The sequence below is a fragment of the Labrus mixtus genome, chromosome 1, assembly GCF_963584025.1.
Source record: "Labrus mixtus chromosome 1, fLabMix1.1, whole genome shotgun sequence".
NCBI classification, from domain to species: domain Eukaryota; kingdom Metazoa; phylum Chordata; class Actinopteri; order Labriformes; family Labridae; genus Labrus; species Labrus mixtus.
Window position 1 is genome coordinate 14,999,011 of NC_083612.1, and position 12,002 is coordinate 15,011,012.

General features: G+C 41.4%; 2 protein-coding genes across 2 annotated transcripts; one reads left to right on the forward strand and one right to left on the reverse strand.

Annotated features, from left to right (window-relative positions):
• Positions 1-1,087: 1,087 nt before the first annotated feature.
• On the forward strand, positions 1,088-6,041 carry hdc (histidine decarboxylase). The gene is made up of 12 exons (XM_061034558.1): positions 1,088-1,187; positions 1,319-1,491; positions 1,576-1,689; positions 2,587-2,709; positions 2,791-2,928; positions 3,018-3,161; positions 3,976-4,042; positions 4,144-4,306; positions 4,440-4,530; positions 4,622-4,720; positions 4,829-4,930; positions 5,213-6,041. The coding sequence occupies exons 1-12, from the start codon at positions 1,160-1,162 to the stop codon at positions 5,984-5,986; spliced, it is 2,016 nt and encodes a 671-aa protein (XP_060890541.1). The 5' UTR covers positions 1,088-1,159; the 3' UTR covers positions 5,987-6,041.
• A 118-nt stretch (positions 6,042-6,159) lies between these two features.
• LOC132971107 (long-chain fatty acid transport protein 2-like) lies at positions 6,160-11,371 on the reverse strand. The gene is made up of 10 exons (XM_061034545.1): positions 10,822-11,371; positions 10,227-10,436; positions 9,967-10,125; positions 9,615-9,739; positions 9,305-9,499; positions 8,175-8,265; positions 7,871-8,069; positions 7,127-7,224; positions 6,652-6,782; positions 6,160-6,542 (listed from the first exon to the last, which is right to left on the reverse strand). The coding sequence occupies exons 1-10, from the start codon at positions 11,291-11,293 to the stop codon at positions 6,369-6,371; spliced, it is 1,854 nt and encodes a 617-aa protein (XP_060890528.1). The 5' UTR covers positions 11,294-11,371; the 3' UTR covers positions 6,160-6,368.
• Positions 11,372-12,002: the final 631 nt, after the last annotated feature.

Sequence of the window (12,002 nt, forward strand, 5' to 3'; positions counted from 1 at the left end):
GTGAATTCAATGGGGTTATACCTTCATCAGCTAAGTACTTATAGCTGTTTGCTCATGCATTGTTCTTTTCTTCTTTTTGTACAATGTCCCCTGAACTGAAATTTGTTTCTGAGTAATCATAAACAATATACTGCTGTGCTCTAACAGTCCTCCTTTATAACTCTCAGTCAGATGAAGTAAAAAGCTGTTAACGGTATCAATAATGGAACAATCAGCAACATAAGAGGGCCCCTTTTTGTACAAAAAGAAGAAAAGAACAATGCATGAGCAAACAGTTATAAGTACTTAGCTGATGAAGGTATAACCCCATTGAATTCACAGGTTATCTCTGCTTTTAAACTCTGACTGAAGCTGAAGAAGCACCTGGCCTGCACACACACACTGTGCTGTTTACGGTGCATTATGCTCGACATGTGCTCGCTCTCTCTCTCTTCTCTGGGGAAACTAATGGTTGGACCCAAATGTGACCACAATCCAAAAAACGCCTAAAGTACACACCAATGTCATACCGGAAAGACTTTGATAGAAGGCAGTGGATTCATTCATTAAAACATACAAAGAACCAGAGGATCGTTATTTAAGCAATTTGAAACCTGTATTCATTATGATCACACATTCATTATCATTTTCTACTTTCATCATTTTCACGCAGGCTGGTCTCGAACTCGTTAATTTACGAGATTATTCTCGAAATCTAACGTGATGCAAAATGTAGAAAAATAGGAAGTCATAGTATAAGCATTTGCTTTTATATTCAACATCAAAAATGACGCTAACATTTTATCCATAGAGTTAATCTGTTCAAGGTGCAGAAGGGTTGATGGCTTCATGCACAGTATATTATATGTTTATATTTCTTACCATAACATACAGTATTATTATTGTTCTACAATCGTACCATATTGCTAAGGTGTCAAAAGATAAAGTGTTACCAGTTGGGTTAATATTTAGAGTCAACAGGTTATGCAACCAAAATTTGTAATGATGGAAAAAAACATGCAAAGTTAATTTGTTGGTTCAAATGCGTCACCAGATCAGGGCGTGCTTTTCACAGAAAGGTCTATATAGTTCTGTGATCTCTGCAACTGAACACACAGAGCTTCACTGCAGCCATCGTAACACACAACTAATACACTCAAAGAGGTCTCGTCTAAAAACAATGCAGGCTGAGGAATACAACCGCAGAGGTAATACAGGTTCACTTTTACCATGTTGTCTCATTGTGTTGTTATATTTCACTGCAAATAATGAGAAGTAATCAACGGACATGATGTAGATTTTAAAGACCTGAGCTGTTTCTGTGTCTGCTTCTGGTCAGGTAAGGAGCTGGTGGACTACATCACACAGTACCTGAGCTCCATCAGGGAGAGGAAGGTGATTCCAGATGTGAAGCCAGGCTACATGAAGGACCTTCTTCCTGACGCCGCCCCCACAGAGCCGGAGGACTGGGAGAGCATCTTCAACGACATCGAGAGAGTCATAATGCCGGGGGTGAGTCCCTGCTGTCGTCCATTATCCTGTCTGTCATTTGAAACTGTGGCAAAGAAAAGTATTTTCTCCTCTTTTTTTCTTCAGATGGTTCACTGGCAGAGCCCTCACATGCACGCCTACTTCCCAGGTCTGACCTCATGGCCCTCCATGCTCGGGGACATGCTGGCTGATGCCATCAACTGTATTGGATTCACCTGGGTAAGGGGAAAAGCCGCACTTTTTCCTCACTACACAGGGGTGTGTCCAGGATTATTTGACTGGGGTGGCTCAGCTGGGGCTCTGACTGATTCAGGGTTTGCATGGAGCGGTGGGCACGCACATGTCTGAAAAGCATTTATTTACCATTTCTGTCTCCACTAATCAGATCTACTTTAACCACTTAAATTTAGTGTCCGAATGAAGGAAAATCAATCCTCATGTGACTGGGCAGATAGTCAATCACAGCTTGTAGGCCAGCCCCTGAAATCTCTCCTGCCACTACTAAAGTCATATCATCTGAGTAAGAGGGATATGGTAAGGTGATACAGCATATTGCTACATAATGACTGGCAATATTGCAACTTGATCTTTTGTGATATAATTTGGCAGGTTTGTACTGTTAACACAAATAAGACTTTTGAGCACTTAAAAGATCGGAAAAAGTCGAGCTTTTAGAGTCTACGAGAGGGTGTAGAGTCTCTAGTGGATCAGTAGATGTCAGAAGATTACAACAAATAAACAATAAAACAATAAAAGAAAAAAAAAAGAAGAAGATTACACCAAAGATTTTGGCCTCGTTATAATATTTCCAGATGCTGAAGGACTGCATCACCTTGCATTCACATTTTTGTACACACAGTTCAATGTCAATAACACCTCACAAGTGTATGAATTTAACTTTCAGTGAAAAATGTCGTATTAGATAAAACGGGCAGTGACTACATTTTCTTTCGGATCATAATTTGCAGTTGAAAAAGGTAATGAATCACATACACGTCTTTCACAATACTGAACAAAAACAATGTCTTGATTAAAGTATGGTTATAATACTGTGTCATCCTGCTTCTTGTCGCTCCTTCTCCCAAACAGAATACATTTTATTGTTTTATTTAACAGGCATCCAGCCCAGCTTGTACAGAACTGGAGATGAATGTGATGGACTGGTTATGTAAAGCTCTGGGCCTCCCCTTCTTCTTCCTGCACCACCATCCTGACAGCAGAGGAGGAGGAATACTACAGGTTTGACATCCCTTCAGTTGTTTCTTTTTAAATCTATAGTTAATGTGACAACTTGGGTTTATGATCTGTCTCTCCTATTAGAGCACCGTCAGCGAGAGCACACTGGTCGCTCTGCTGGCTGCAAGAAAGGACAAAATCTTGCAGCTTCGTGCGGAGATCGATCAGGACGTAGACGACTCAGTCCTGAATTCAAGACTGGTGGCCTACGCCTCGGACCAGGTCAGATTTACCAGCTCGAGCTAAAAAACGTTTTTGTCAGTTTGATTAAATAAATGAGAGAATGATGTGATGTGTGATTTCTATTTTAGGCACATTCCTCCGTTGAGAAGGCCGGTCTGATCTCTCTGGTGAAGATCAGGTTTCTTCCCACTGATGAGCAGTTGTCTCTGAGAGGAGATATTTTAAAACAAGCCATTCAGGAGGACAGGAGGAGGGGACTGGTTCCTTTCATGGTGGGTGATTGACACCAAAGGTTTAGTGTGTATTACAGAGATTAACTATTTCATCTTATTTCACAACCTTTATAGAGTGCTTTTGGCAGAACTTAACTTATGCCTCTGTTGCTTTAGACATTCATTAACATTTCTATCATTTTCAACAAGGTCATGTTACCACCTAGTGGCAACAAGCAGGAAGCTTTTACAATCCCTTATCGCTGATGAAATCCAACATTTGAGATTTGGAGGTCAGCTTTCAAATGGCAAAGCCTTCAGAAGAAGACATTATGATATCCATCGGTCCATCTCTACAAGCCCATGCTTGTTTACAGTCACTTATACCTGAAGGGATTTTAGCAGCTCACCTTCAAATCTATCAAGCTTCCTTAAATGTGCTAACCTGAAAGACTTGCTATATTGTTTGCTTTAGAGATTATCAGGCACATCGCACACAGTGATGAAATGTAACCTACAACACCATGTACTAAAAGTAAAATGTAAAGGTATTTTAAACTTAGTTGGAGCATGTGCATTTGATGTTGATTAATAATAAATCAGATCAAGAATACATTTGTTTGCTGATAATCCTTACATTTATTCATGTAGTAGGAGTTAAGTGCAGGGCTTGCACTTGTGTAATTTAAGACTTGAGTATTGGTATTCTCTTTGCTTAAGTGTCCGAGCACTTCTTCTATGAGTGCAAAGAGCAACATTTTCACCTTGAAATTATATTGAAATGAAATAGAAACATTGTGGCTCGAGTTTTAAAAGAAAATTGTCAATATTAAAATGTGATTCCTTGATTTGTGATGTTGTCTCTCCTGTTCAGCTGTGTGCGACTTTAGGAACCACAGGAGTGTGTGCCTTCGACAACCTATCTGAACTGGGACCAATCTGTACGTTTTCAAATGTACTCCCTAAACCTTCTCCTTCTGCACTCCCTCTGAAGTGACACTAATGTGGATTTACAGTAGTCGTGTTTAAATCATTTCCCCAGGTGCCGAAGAGGGGCTGTGGCTCCATGTGGATGCTGCATACGCCGGCTCAGCGTACTTCTGTCCCGAGCTCCGCTGGTCTCTGGAGGGTATCGAATTCTCTCACTCGTTTGTTTTCAACCCGTCCAAGTGGATGTTAGTCCATTTTGACTGCACAGCTTTCTGGTGAGTAAATACCCTGAACAAATATCTCAGCTGTATTTTGAAGAGTATTTTCCCATATCCATAAATGTCCATAAATGCAAAACACATGTGAGGTTGGCTGGTTTAAATGGCTTGACCCTGTTTTTTTTCTCAGGGTAAAGGATAAATACAAGCTGCAACAGACGTTCAGTGTTGATCCCGTTTACCTCAGACATGATAACTCACAGGCAGCCACCGACTTTATGGTAATAAACTCTCAGTTCTTCACCAGCTTAAAGATTGAAACATCACAGTGAATCATTTCATGCAATCGCTTTTTTGCTCCTTCATTTTCAGCATTGGCAGATTCCCCTCAGTCGACGTTTCCGTTCCCTCAAACTCTGGTTTGTTATGCGCTCATTTGGACTGAAAAACCTCCAGGCTCATATCAGACATGTAAGCTGCTTTCTAACAAACCGTTTATGGAATGAAATGAAACGTAAATAAATGTTTGTTTTTTTAAATGTACAAAAAGGTATACATTGTTGTTCTTTTTTTTTTAAGGGAATTGAGATGGCCAAGCTTTTGGAGTCACACATGAGGAGTGACCAAAATTTTGAGATTCCTGCAGAGAGGCACCTGGGCCTGGTGGTCTTCTGTCTGAAAGTATGAAGCACACACTTGGACTGTATTCAAAACATTGAGGGTTAAATTGATTTCAATCTTTATGGCGAAATAAGTCTGCTTATCATTGTTAAGATGTTCAAGGTTTTCAGTCACACCTCGTCCAAAGGTGAGCATCTGAAAGAGGTTACTAGTTTATCAGGCAAACTTGAAGGTCAAAGTAATATCACGGATCATTAAAAGAGCAAAAAAAAAAAACCTTCAATGTGTGTCTAGTTTTCTATGGAAGAAAAAAATGACAGTGATTTATCATGTTTCTTATAGGGAGGAAATGCTTTGACTCAGGAGCTTTTGAGGAGACTGACGCGCACAGGCAGCATGTACCTCATTCCTGCAGACATTCACACCAAACGCATCATCAGATTTACGGTGACATCACAGTTCACCACAGCCGATGACATCCTGAAGGACTGGAACCTCATCTCCAAAACAGCTTCAGTTCTTTTGGCTGAGACTAAAGCTCTGAATAAGAGAGACCAAACAAACCGAGGGACAGAAGAGGTGACAGGAGCAGGAAAAAAACAAAACTTAGACTCAGACACCCTCGGTGAGGAGGCTGCATCCAGGAAGGATGGAGCTGAGGTTGAGCTGTGGATCGACAAGGCATGGGATCGGTCGAGGAGGCCGATGCGCTCTCTTAGCTGCAACAGCGAGCCTCTGCCGTGCACTTACATCGGGCCGATGTCTAGCTACGACTTTAGAACAAGACCTATCAGTAAGGATGTTGCAGGTGCTCTCCAAACACCATCATCTGGCCCTGTGTTAAAGATCACAGAGATGCCTTCAAATGTTCTGGGAAACAAGGTCCTGAAAAAGCTGACAAAGTTCTACAGCGTGCCCAGTTTCTGCAACCAGTTGGTGCAGAGCGGCCGGCACCCGCTGTGCTGCCCCGTGAAGGTGTCACAGACGACTCAGAAACATTTGTCCTCCACCTGCAGGAGAATGAACTGCATGTCTTGTTCTCCTGTGGCTAAGACAGGTCCATCTCAGACTCAAATGGAAACTGCCAATGCCCCTGCACTCCTTAAAGGGCCCTGAGAGCAGTATTAGTTTATCATCCACAGAAAGTAACTTGTCTACAGAGAAAGTAACAGAGAAATGTAATATTGTCTGTACTGGCACTGAGACAGTACAGCCAGTACATGACAAACTGAAGATCACAATCTATCTGTGTCACTGGTTTGAAATGACTTTGTTCACGTACAATCATCTTTTAAAAATATTTTTTATTAAAAAGCATATCAAACAAAAATTAAATCAATAGAAATGTTTTGTGTACTATCGAAGGCAAAGTGTTTTGTGGAAGTTGTTGTGCTGAACGCTCAATGAGCAGGTCAATAATAATCATCTGACATCCGGTTTCATCTAACAAATTAAATGTGTTTGGAACTGACAATCCAATAATAAGCACAGGACTCATTCAGAGCCTGGTTCTTCCCTCCGCGATGGCGTCGAATATCTCCTGAGTCATGGGGACGTAACCCTTATTGTCCTCTAGGTAGAACAAAGGGTCCCTCACGACGGCCGGGTTGAAGGCCTCCTCTGCCAGCTTCCTCTTCATCTGCTTGAACGTCCCAGTTAACAGCAGGGCATTCTGCCAGGTAGTACGATAGATATGTAATGATTGCATGATAATACAAGTGTCATTCTTCATTTTTTTTGTTAATGATGTAGATGTATGTTGGTTCAGGGTTTTTCATTACCTGTATGCGAATGAAGCGCGGTCTGGCATAGCTGGGGAGGTAGTGTTTGATGTGCTGATATGCAGCTTGGCCGTCAAAGTCCATGCTTTCTTTCAACACCACGGCTGCCATTCCAATTCTTCCTTCGTGTCCTTATCAGTCAAGGTCAAAGGGAAAAGGGTTTTATGTTCAGGATGAACTGTGTGTGTGCTTCACTCTGTGGTAAACTACATGAGCATGTGCCTCAAATAAATGTTTTTGTTTCATAATATTTTCATTCTTTGTATATCTTTCCTTCATTTGCAGAATTATCATGAAACAATAGTTTATGATTCATGGTAAGAGTTATAAAGAAACACACTCAAACATATATCGCAGTCAGATTTACTAAAATGTCCCATTTTGGAGATGCAAATAATCACGTAAGATGGCTCTGAAAACCATTCTCCTAATGATCGGGTTATTTAAAAGTAATTGTAAATCACACAGTCATTACCTGGTACCTTCACACCATAGACATTAGCCTCCTCCACGCAGTCAACCACGAGCAAATGATCAGCCACCTCTGTGGTTGCCACGTTTTCTCCCTTCCACCTATAGGAAAATACAATACAACGGTTCAGCTGCAATGCTTTCATTTCACAGCACTGAGGGGGAGAAAAAAGTCATTACATAGTAGAGCTGAATAAATATGAGATGGAGATTATCTATTATAGGGTATCTGTTTTCAGCATCCTGAAAACATGTTACAAAATAAAAGATAATTCAGTTAATAATTGACTTTGTCTTTGAGGTGTTTTTTACCCTGTGTTTGTACAATGCTTATATACTGTTGGGTAACTAGAACAAGAACAGTCCCTGTGTAAGGTGGTTTTATAATCAGGTTAAAATGAACACCTTAACACAGCATAGCATCAGAGTATGTCATTGATAGAGAGTCAAATTAATCCAGTTTAGTCTCTCCAGTTTAGTGCATTCACCTAAATTTGTTTTCATTATTTTGTAGAGACAAAAGTTGAACACATTTTCCAAATAAAATATCATAATAATAATCAATAAAGCCTGAGTTGATCAATCTTGGGATCAGGGATACTGAATAACCTTCATCTAAAAAGCTCAAACATTGTCACTGTTCATGCTTTGTTCTGACTTTAACATTCTTATCCAAATAATGTTAACACTTTTCCAGACGTCTGCTTCTGGTCTCCATCATTGGCTCCAGCGTGTTTCATCCACAGACCTGAAAGTGTCTCCGATTCGGTCTTGAAAGAAGACGAATCCCTCGTCGTCTATCCTCAGAAGGTCTCCACTGTTAAAGTAAAGGTCTCCCTTCACAAACACGTCTCTCAGCTTCTTCTTCTCTGTCTGCTGCTGGTTCTTGGCGTAGCCGACGAAGGGTGCTCTTTCACCAATTTTTGCCACCAACAAGCCGGTTTCTCCTGAGGGTGAATGCAGCGAAAAAACGGGATATGAAGCAACAGATGAAACAGATGAAAAGTCTACAGAGAGCCACGTCTTTTTGTAAAGAAGGGGGACCTTCTCACCTCTTGGGACTTCAATACAAAATCCTCTGGAGTCTTTGACCGGCTCCTCTTTCTCTGTGTCGTACCTAATGAGGGCGTATTTACAGCCCATCTGAGAAACAGATCAAATATAAAATGTATGTAAAATAATAAGGTAAAAATTTGTATAAATAATCTTGTTTTGTCCATCAATATTCACATCACATCTGTTTCTTCTATAGATTAATCATGATATTAGCATGTGTATAATCAGGAATTAACCAACTCACAATTCATGCCATGATTTGAAACGTTTCCTTCATGACGGTCAAAACACAACAAGAAGTCAACAGAGCACACATATCAAATGGTGCTGTGATGAAAAACAAGGTTCCTATATGCAGTCTTGAAATTGCAGCCCTGTCTACTGCGAGAACATAGAAATGTCGGATTACGAATCTAATCACAAAGAAGAGGTGTGATCTTACTTTAACCCTCATCGAAAATGTTTCTGTGTTGTCTTTTTTTGTGAACTATACATGTGTTTTGTGTTGAGGGTCTTACAATGTTTTTAGTTTTTATTGTGTTTGGGAAATGTTGTCATGTTTCTGTTCAATTCTGTTCTTTGTGACATGATTTGTTTCAAGGTGTATATGATTTTGGACCTTCACAGCCACTACAATCAAACACTTATTACAACAACATGTCACTTATCCACCTAAAGGTCCATCTAACATTAAGTTTCAACAGGGCAAATGGCATCTCTCCAACATCTCTCATTTACTGCACTATATAACTTTGGCAGCAGGCTGAGGTCATCTCGGGAGAAGTGCATAAAGTCTTATGGCACTAGTTCACAAGCAAGTGTTAATTTTTAAAAAGAAGGCCGTCAGCCCGTATCTACAGTGACTGAGCAAGAAGCGATCTTCAATGTCACCATTTAGCCACAGCCCATAGATGTCATAATAACAGCTGAACACACACACACACACACACACACACACACCTACTCCACATACAAACATAAAAACAATGGGCTGAAGATGCTTGCAGCGGGGGGGGGGGGGGTGGGGGGGGGGGGTGGGGGGGGGGGGGGGGGGGGGGGGGTAGTAGATTATATACTGAGACCTGTTGACAATATGCACAACCAGCATTCATCCACAGCCTCTTACCTTGTGGAGAAAATGCTCTTTGCCAATTGCTCCAACTTTGCCAACATAGTTGACAAAACCAACGTTTCCCTCTGTGGCTCCATAAACTTCACAGATACGGATGTCCCCAAACCGCTGCAAGAATTCAACCCAGGTGTCTGTCCTTATCCCGTTCCCCATGGCCAGTCGGACTTTATGATCTCTGTCATTGTCTCTCTAGAGGAAAAGTAACAAGGTGAGTAAAACGGAACAATTTAATGGAATTGTGGGTCCCCTTGTCAGCTATAAAACATAATAAAACAATATAAGGAGATGTTGTCCTGAGGCCTACCTTTGGTGTGTTGCAGAGGTAGCGCATAATCTCTCCGATGTACTGAATAACTGTAACGTTGTACTTCCTACAGTCATTCCAGAAGTTGGAGGCTGAGAATTTACGTCTTAACACAATAGTGATGCCTAGAAATAAAGAGGCACACATCTCAGCGACACATCATCGCACACTGAGCTTAATTACTGTTGTCACTTGATGACCTTCAGGACTCTTATATACAAATAGTACTGTGGAAATCAGAGCGGACAACTGGCTGCTATTTGAGGTCATTCAAAGTTTAACCTTGAGTAAACTCATCAGGATGCAGTTTGGGTGTTAATGTTTTTGTAGTTTTTATGAGGCCTTGGATCACCTTTCTCTATGGATCCACAAAGTCCCATCAGGAAGCCAGCGCTGTGGTAAAGAGGAAGGTAAACGTAGACTATATCGTTGGCGCGAATGCCAACCATGGACTGAAAAAAAGATGACAGCCACAGCCTCTCGTGGTTAATAACAGCTGCCTTGGGAAGCCCTAAAAGATAGCATCAACATTATAAGCATATTTACATTGTCCTCTTTCTTACTTTCAAAAATACAGATTTGAATTAAAGTTCAGAGGAGCCATTAGATTACCTGTGGTCCCTGAGGTGTAGATGTACAGCGCACGACTCGACATGTTAATGTTGGCCCTCAGCTGAGGTGACAGCGGCTGGTCTGAGGCCTGCTGAATTTTGTCTAAGAAGCTTTCAATGCCCTCTACATCACAGTGCTCACTGAGGATGAACACACGGACGCCCTGCTCCTTTAGGGTGGGCAACACCTCCTCTACAGCCCCCTGCAAGTCTGAGACGGAGAGCAGAGAGCGCTAGTGAAGGCTTCACAGAGGTCAATGCAGCTGCAAGAAAATCTGACATAGATATGGTTTATTCAAGGACAGTTCTAATGGACTGTACTTTTAGTAGCCTATAGCAAACCAGGTCTTCAATAACATGTGAACTTAGAAAAAACTGTCCCTCCTGCAAAAATTGTTTTTCAACTGATATCTGAAATTCATCTGCAGGTTCCTGTGGTCACATTAATGTCTCACATAGGGGGCTTTTGGAAATCCACTGTCATATTGAATTTCTTTATGCAATGCCAGACAAAAAAAAAAAAGCAAATTCATCTCAAAATCTCATGTCTGTCTGTCTCAGTGGGGTTTCCCCCCCCCCCCCCCCCCCAAGTTTACCTGCACTGGCCACCAGGACCTTGGCTTCGCAGCAGGAGAAGCAGTGCAGCAGAGATTTGGATCTGATGTTGCAGTTCAGCAGAGAAGCTGTGCATCCCAGTTTGGACAGTGCGAGCCAGGTCCACACAAACTGCGGCTCGTTTCCCAGGAACATCGCCACCGTGTCCCCCTCCTTCAGGTGGGCGTGCGTGGACAGAGCCCTGGCCACCTTGTTGCTCTCTTTGTCCGCCTGGCTGTAAGTGTAGGAGCTCTCCTCGAAAAGGATGAACTGCTTGTTCGGCTGCTTCGCAACTTTGTCCAGAAAACAATCCACTATACTGTAAAAAGGTTTCCGTTTTTTGTATTTGCCCATTTGCGTGGCAATTTTGATCATAGTGGTGGCATAACTGAAGTCAGTAAAAATGTAAGGGTTTCTCAAGTAAAGCAATAAGGGCAAAATGGCCAAAACGGAAACTAGAATATATGCAATCATTATAGCCAGAAGAAATGAGTCAGTCCAGCCACTGTAAGAGTCATGAAAGGTTCAACTTTCAGCAGCAAACAACCATGTGAATATAGTCCAGTGCAGTTTACGCCTCCTGAACTTTGAACAACTTTCTCTTCTGGGCGTGTAAGAAAACAGCCAATATGTGTTTCTCCAGCTGCTGTCAATGCCAAAGGTTGGCTAATGTCTCACTGTAATAAAAAAAATATATATGTTTTAAACTTTTTTATACGCTACCCTGTCATATTGTATCTTTCTTTTGCCATCATGTTATCAGAAGCTTCCTTGTTCTGCAGTGAATGCTGCCAGAAAGGTGATTTGTAGGATACTGTTGTTGCCTCATTGGACCAGCTGTTGTCCGTGAATCTGGAAAAACTTTTAGAGTTCCAGTTGTGCGTTAACTCAAGGTGAACACATTACACAAAAAGTTAAAAAACCACCGACAATTACTGAATGTAGGCCTAGGCCATACCAAGGCTGGACAAACGTGCACTTCTGTGGCCGAATTAATTGATTAAACGTAAAAAACTGTGACAGCCTACACTCGTTGTTAATATTTACAGTCTATAGGTTGCACCACATGTGAGCCCGTATTGCAAGGGAATATCATAGGTCAGCAAAAAGATATTCAGACCAATAAGTTGGTGATACAATATAAACTCGACTTCCGACCTGATTGATGTTTTGAAAGAAGGTT